At 36.8% G+C, this 8,055-nt stretch overlaps 1 protein-coding gene across 1 annotated transcript; it reads left to right on the forward strand.

Moving 5' to 3' along the window:
- The first annotated feature begins 357 nt into the window (after positions 1–357).
- gorasp1b (golgi reassembly stacking protein 1b) lies at positions 358–7,466 on the forward strand. Its single transcript, XM_077219207.1, has 9 exons — positions 358–429; positions 1,331–1,411; positions 1,573–1,776; positions 2,432–2,518; positions 2,636–2,766; positions 4,559–4,679; positions 5,775–5,865; positions 6,628–6,729; positions 6,811–7,466. The coding sequence occupies exons 1-9, from the start codon at positions 373–375 to the stop codon at positions 6,945–6,947; spliced, it is 1,011 nt and encodes a 336-aa protein (XP_077075322.1). The 5' UTR covers positions 358–372; the 3' UTR covers positions 6,948–7,466.
- The last annotated feature ends 589 nt before the right edge of the window (positions 7,467–8,055 follow it).

Here is an 8,055-nt window from a genome sequence, read left to right on the forward strand (position 1 = left end):
ATCTCCTAAGATTGCTTACTCACGTCTGTTTAATCAACACTAGGGTCACGAATTTACGACTCGTAGTGTTGTTTTATTTCTCTTTACTTGTATCCTATGCTTTTATGTTTCGTTTTTGTTTTCATCTTGTTTAAATTTGAGTTAAATAAAAAGAGTGAAAAAAGAAAACGCGAACGGATAAATCCTACTATGGCGAAGGCCTGACGTCACGAGTTGCTCAGACAGACGTTTACGTGATTGGCTAAAAGCAGACATCTGTATGAATATTAACGATTAGCTTCAGGAAGGTTACTAAGCAACGTGCCCATGTACTAATCAATATTCATGAGCTTCGCTTGGCTGTAGTATGATGTAGTTCGTACGTCGCAGTTCATGATGGGTTTGATTCAGAGTGTGTTTGCTGCAGAGAGCGGGTATCACGTGCACGCGGTGAGTGCGACATTAACAGCTGTTGTAGTCAGTATTGCATTTAGTTAGACATCGAGTCTCAAGAATCAGGTTTGATAAAGTAAACAACACACGACCTTAAGGGTTGTCAGGCGTGTTTTATAGTGTCACAGCATTTAAAAATCCAAAATACAGGGATGTGTGAAGGTTTCCTCGAATTCTATGTTTATTAGAGTAATAATCGGAATATTGTCACTTGAAAAAATAGGGGTCTTAAAATCCTATAGGATTTTCCTTTAAAAAGAATTACCAAGATCCAAATTGCCAAATCATGGCAAATTCAAATATAACTTTTGTTTGTCATAATTTTGACTTTTTAATCTCTTGTTAATAAGTATGGCAAGATTTTTACTGATCTTATAATTATGATGACTTTGATGTGTAGGGATGCACAATATATTGGCCACCATATCGGTATCGGTCGATATATTATCGGCCCTATAAAATAATTTGGCCGAAAGCCAATAAATAATGGATAATTTCTTTCAGCTGAGACACTTGTGCACTGTTCGCAATGATGGTTTTGAATTGATTGAAATATGATTGGAATCACTTCAAATAAGGAAAATACATTTAAGTGCGACATGTGCAGCACAAACCTGACATAAGCAACCTAAAATTATTATGAAAACATTATAATTGTGTGCTTGGGACACGGCTTTTATTGGTGAGACTTGTTTTTGTAATCGGGCTCTCAAATATTAAATAAAATGGATTTAGATTTATCAGATTTATCAAATATAAAGAATTATCAGTATCGACCAACATTTTCATATTGGTGCATCCCTACTTATGAGTGTCAATTTCATCATAATTATGATTTACACAAGCATCATGTTGTAAAAATGGGCTTTCTTCCATAATGTTCCGCTTTAATTCCCAGATCCAGGAGAATTCTCCAGCAGAACGAGCCGGACTGGAGCCCTTCTTTGATTTTATTTTGTCTATTGGACACACCAGACTGGTGAGATCGAAACTCCTAAATCTCTGACCATTTCAGACGCGTTACACTGAAAATGATGAGTCAGAACCAGAAGTCACAAATCATAATGATGATGAGTATCTGAAGAACTCTGATGTCAAACTGAGAGCCTAAAGCGTGTGTGTGCATGTGTGTGTTATCAGAATAAAGAAAGCAGCACGCTGAAGGACCTCCTGAAGGCAAACGTGGAGAAGTCGGTGAAGCTGGAGGTGTACAGCAGTAAAGTGATGAGGATCCGCGAGCTGGAGGTCGTGCCCAGTAACATGTGGGGCGGTCAGGGTTTACTGGGAGCCAGCGTCCGCTTCTGCACTTTCCAAGGGGCCAATCACAACGTCTGGCATGTGCTGGTGAGCTGAAAAAGATTTTAAAAAGCCATTAAATCAGCCAAAAAGTCTCAGACCCCTATTGAAAATTATTTTTTTGTCTAATTTAATAATTAATAATACAATAAATTGTTTAAAAAAATACAGTAACACGTCTCATTAATTAACATTCATTAATGCATTAACTGACAAACTAATAATGAGCAATATATATTTTACAGCATTTATTAATGATTATTAATAATAGAAATATGCATGTTAGTTTACATTGTGTGTACTAAATTTAAAAGATAGCACATCTGATCTTTAAAATGTATTAGTAAATGTTGAGATTAACATACAAAGATTAATAACTGCTGTTTATTCTTAGTTCATGTTATCTAATGTACTTAAAGTCCCCATGTAGTCAATGATTGCATCCCTTAAAACTCATCGTTGATCACTAAAATGACATATTTAAATGTTTTTTCCTCGCAAAATAAGTGGGAAGTTATTCTGAACATACCAGGAACTTGATTAAAAATAATAATAATAATGATGATGTGCAAAGATAAATAATTTAGAATAAACACTGCAATGTTCATAGTGACTAAGACTTTTAGACAGCACTGCATGTGTTTTTCTCCAGATCGTTGTTTGTTTAATTGGTTTTAATTGACTTAGTCTAATGATCTTTCAGGATGTGGAAGGGAGTTCTCCTGCGGAACTGGCGGGACTGAAGCCGTATTCAGATTACATTGTTGGCGCGGATCAAGTGTTGCAGGAAGTAAGACTTGTTTATCAGCTGATCGAAACCGGTTTGGAACAGAGTCACACTGAAAGACTGTATTTGAATATGAATGCAAACCCGATGTGAAATCACACTGGCCGTTCATTTTTGCAGTCGGAGGATTTCTTTTCGCTGATCGAGGCGTCTGAGGGAAAAGCGCTGAAGCTGCTGGTGTATAACACACGCTGTGACCGCTGTAGGGAGGTGATGATCACTCCGAATGGAGCGTGGGGCGGAGAGGGAAGGTATTTCATCAGCAAAACTGGCTTATACATTCCTGCTGTTTGTTGATGCTTTTTTTTATTTTACATCACTTTTTGTTTTAAATAATGTCTTGTAACTTGTGTTGTCGTGCACATCATTCAGTAATCATAGAAAATTGTATTTTATAGTGCCCCTATTATGCTATTTAAAAGGTTCTATTTTAAACGAGTCTTCTATGACAGGTTTACACGCATCCAAGGTCAAAAAACACTTTAATCTTCTAGAATCAGATTTTTTCTCAGTGTCTGAAACGGTTGGATCACAGATTCAGTCTCTCTAAACCCCGCCTCTCTGAGAGCTGCTCTGCTCTGATTGGTCAGATGACCCAGTCTGTTGTGATTGGTCTACTCTGCTCTGATTGGTCAGATGAGCCAGTCTGTTGTGATTGGTCTACTCTGCTCTGATTGGTCAGATGAGCCAGTCTGTTGTGATTGGTCTACTCTGCTCTGATTGGTCAGATGAGCCAGTCTGTTGTGATTGGTCTACTCTGCTCTGATTGGTCAGATGAGCCAGTCTGTTGTGATTGGTCTACTCTGCTCTGATTGGTCAGTTGGCCCAGTCTGTTGTGATTGGTCTACTCTGCTCTGATTGGTCAGATGACCCAGTCTGTTGTGATTGGTCTACTCTGCTCTGATTGGTCAGATGACCCAGTCTGTTGTGATTGGTCTACTCTGCTCTGATTGGTCAGATGACCCAGTCTGTTGTGATTGGTCTACTCTGCTCTGATTGGTCAGATGACCCAGTCTGTTGTGATTGGTCTACTCTGCTCTGATTGGTCAGATGCCCCAGTCTGTTGTGATTAGTCTACTCTGCTCTGATTGGTCAGATGACCCAGTCTGTTGTGATTGGTCTATTTTGCTCTGATTGGTCAGATGACCCAGTCTGTTGTGATTGGTCTACTCTGCTCTGATTGGTCAAATGACCCAGTCTGTTGTGATTGGTCTACTCTGCTCTGATTGGTCAGATGACCCAGTCTGTTGTGATTGGTCTACTCTGCTCTGATTGGTCAGATGACCCAGTCTGTTGTGATTGGTCTACTCTGCTCTGATTGGTCAGATGCCCCAGTCTGTTGTGATTAGTCTACTCTGCTCTGATTGGTCAGATGACCCAGTCTGTTGTGATTGGTCTATTTTGCTCTGATTGGTCAGATGACCCAGTCTGTTGCAATTGGTCTACTCTGCTCTGATTGGTCAGATGACCCAGTCTGTTGTGATTGGTCTACTCTGCTCTGATTGGTCAGATGACCCAGTCTGATTGTGATTGGTCGACCACTTGTCAGAAAGCACACGTTCATGATCATCTGAATCTCAGCTCTTGATCGCAGTGATATGAACAGTAACGATGGCGTGGGTTTTACCGGATCAATCTCATCAGTGGATTTGCTTTGTCAGCAGAAAACAGCGTCTTCTCGACACGAACAACACGAACCAAACTCTTCCAGTCTCAGATCAACTACAGTGTTTGAGGAGCAAGGAGACGCTGTTCTCCGGCAGCCAATCAAAACCATACACTGGCATTATGCAAATTAGTTACAAACATGCGTAGATTCGAACAGGAAGTAAGACTGGAATTAAACGACTCGCTTCAGGCAGTTCAGAATCGAATCTTAGTTTTGGGAGACGATAACTTTATCTTTGAAACTTTGCTGACCTTTAACCTTCACAAACAGCTTTATTTCACACTACATGAAAGGCAATATCCCAAAAAAGCATAATAAGGGCACTTTAAACAACTTGTATTTTGTTCTCACGTGTCCTGTTTGTGTTCTCTCAGTCTTGGTTGTGGCGTAGGGTTCGGGTACCTGCATCGAATCCCCATGCGCCCGTTCACATCTGATCAATACCAGAATGCATCTGCAACATCTGAAAACCCAGAGGACAAAAACTGGTCTAAGGTAGATGCACAAATCTCACAGGAAACATCTCCAGGTCACATTTCTCTCAAAAATGAAAAGAAAATCATCTTTAGGACAATTATGGCTTTAACTTTTATATTTCTTTTTGTAATTTCGGGGCAAATTATGTTCATAAGATTCCCCATTATATCTGTATTCTATAGAAACTTGTTTTTGTCACAGAATAAAAAAGAAAAAAGATAATTTATCTCACCATTCTGACATTTTCTGGCAATTGTGATTTTTTTAACTCGCAATTTAACTTTTTTTTTTGTTTTGTGAGAAAAAAGTACTAATTTTTACATTAAACTTGCAATTAAAAAAGGGTAATTACAGGTGTTTCACCTCACAAGTCTGAGGAAAAAAAGTATAAAATTGAGTTGCAAAATATAAAAACTCAGTTTTTACATTTTCTTGCAATTGTGAGCTGCAAGAAAAAGTCAGAATTTTGAGGTTTAAACTCGCAATTAAAAAATGTTATTGTGACTTACCTCACATTTCCGGAATTATTTCACAATTGAAATATTAATTATTGAAATAAGTCTGAATTATGAAAAATAAAAACTCACAATTCAGATTTTTTTTCTCACAATCACAAGTTTATAACTTGACATTATGTACTTGACATAAGTATTATGACATTTTCTTGCAATTGTGAGTTTCATAACTTGCAATTCTGACTTTTTTCTTGTTTCGCAAAATAAACTTGCAATTAAAAAAGATAATTATGACTTCTCACATTTCTGATTTTTTTTTCACAATTCGTACAAAATGTGAAATTACGAAATATAAACTCACAATTCTGACATTTTCTTGCAATTACGAGTTATAAACTGACTTTTTTCTCTTTTTGCGGGAAGAGTCAGAATTTTGAGATGTAAACGTGCAATTAAAAAAGTTAATTGTTACTTTCATCTCACAAGCCTGACATTTTTTTCTCTCCACAATTGAAAAAGTTGAAGTATAAAGTCAGAATTGTGAGAAACTTGCAACTGTGAGAAACAAATCGGTGAAAACATTAGCTTCCATAGTATTGTATAAAGCTCTACATTCAAAAATAAAGGTTGTCAGCGAGTTTTAATTGTCTTATTCCAGTCATTAGATAATGAACGTGAGCGTGACGTGATTGAAGACGCCGGTGAAGGATTTGTTCAGGACACGTCTGAAGCTCCAGCATCATCTCCAGGTGGGTCAGATAATCAGATCAGGGTTCGTACAGAGACTGTAACATGAAATTCCAGGACTTTTCAAGCACTACTTTTTGGTTTGCAAGGATTTCAATCAGAAATCTCACTTATCAAACAATATCTATATTATCTTTAAGATTATAAAAAAGTAAATGGATAAACTAATAAAACAAAATGGTAAAAATAAAGAGCAGCAGATGCAATTACTGTGGAAACTTTCACCATTGAAAGAATACTATGACAAAGATATCGCTTTCCTTATTCAAACTGATTTTTTCCTCCCATGAATATATGATTGACCTGAAGAATAAAAGCTGTATCATATACTTGCATATTTATATGAGCAATATCACACTCATAGCCATGCGAAATGCCTCTATATCTATATCAGACGAGCTGCAGAGTTAATTTTGTGTGAAAAGATTGTTTTATCATTAAAATTAAACACTAATTTCACATATATTGCCTTTCAATAATTCAAGCGCTTTTAGAGTACTTAAAAAAAAAGGCTGTTTTCAAGGGTTTTAGGACCTACATTTCAAAAAGTCAAATTCAAGTACTTGAAGCATCTTGTACGAACCCTGGCATAATCATATACCACTTCAAATCATACAGATTTATCTCACGTGATAAAGATAATCAGAACAATCTCATATGGTAGAAAACAATTGCGATGCAAAAATCTTTCGTTGAGATTAATCTCTAAGCAGAATATGTTGAACACATCAAAACTTTTCGAAAATGTGCATTTTTGTTGCCAGACGCGTTTGAGACGACAGCTGTGGATCTCTCCGCACGCTCTTCCTCTTTGATTGGTGATGATGATGATGGAGTCTGCAACAGTGAGGACGTGTCCGCTTTGAGTAAGCATCAAAACACCAAAGTAAATGATCTTAGTCTTCAAATCGTCTCTCCTCACGTTCCCTCATTACTCCCTCATGAAGGTCGTTCTGAAGACGAGATGATCTCGGTTCAGAAGAACGATTCAGGAATCGATGGTGTCCGAACCCCACCTGTGATCTTTAACATGGAGCTGAAGGATGACGAGGTTTTAACATCCACACAGAAAAGCCTCACATGAGTATCAGCTGTGGCTCAGACACACACGCAGTTTCAGGAGAGCTCCAGTTTTCCCTGCTGTGATAGAATTAAGAAATTGTATTAAAGCACCGGAGAACTTCTCTGAAACTAGTTACCGTTATTGTAGAGCGCCGACATGCAAGATTGCACAGAAAAGATGCTTTAAAGTGCCGCAATGAGTGTGGCATTTCTGTTCGCACACACATAAACTCCTGCTTCATAAAATATTGAGAAACTACTAACGTGAATATCATGATAAAATGTAAGCACATGCATATATATACATACACACACATTATATATATATATATATATATATATATATATATATCAGCTTGTTTAAAGAATAGCATTTTGCATTGTGACATTATTTTCACAACACAATTGCACTTTACAGTTAAATTACTTTTCTGTAATTTTCATTATTTTCAGTGTTGATTATGTAATATCTCAGGAAAGCGGCTGGAGCTCATTGTCATGAATGTGTTGGACACAAATCCATTAAATGTTGTTGACTGAATGTTTCTGAATATACATGTACACACACACACACATATAGCCTATACATACACATTATATATATATATATATATATATATATATATATATATATATATATACACACACACACATACATACATACATGCACACACACAGACGTATATACATGCACAGAACTGTTTAACTGCTAAAAAAAAGGTTGGTGCAGAAGTGTCAAGATTAAAGAGAAAATGTAACCTTATTTGACTTCGATTAATTCTACATTATAATAAAAGAAAAGAGAATTCTGAACACATAAACACGCATCAGCGCTTCATGCTTACCTCCGAAATATTGACATGCAAATGCAGACACAATTTTCCACTTCTGAAATCGAGAAATACACATGTTAAATATAAACCAATAGAGGATACATATCATCAGTTTGCTGAATAAATCAGTGTAATTTCAAAAGTATTAATCCGCTTTAATGTAAGGCTATGACCATCAAGCTCTTTTATCAGGATAAATCATACAAATGTATTAAAGGATTTAATCCATTTAACAATCATTTGAGTTCTTTAATAACCAGATGAGCCTGTAAAAGCAGGTGAACATCAGGATCATTC

The sequence above is a fragment of the Siphateles boraxobius genome, unplaced genomic scaffold (genome assembly GCF_051911475.1).
Source record: "Siphateles boraxobius isolate OS27281-9 unplaced genomic scaffold, OSU_SipBor_1 12, whole genome shotgun sequence".
Taxonomy (NCBI): domain Eukaryota; kingdom Metazoa; phylum Chordata; class Actinopteri; order Cypriniformes; family Leuciscidae; genus Siphateles; species Siphateles boraxobius.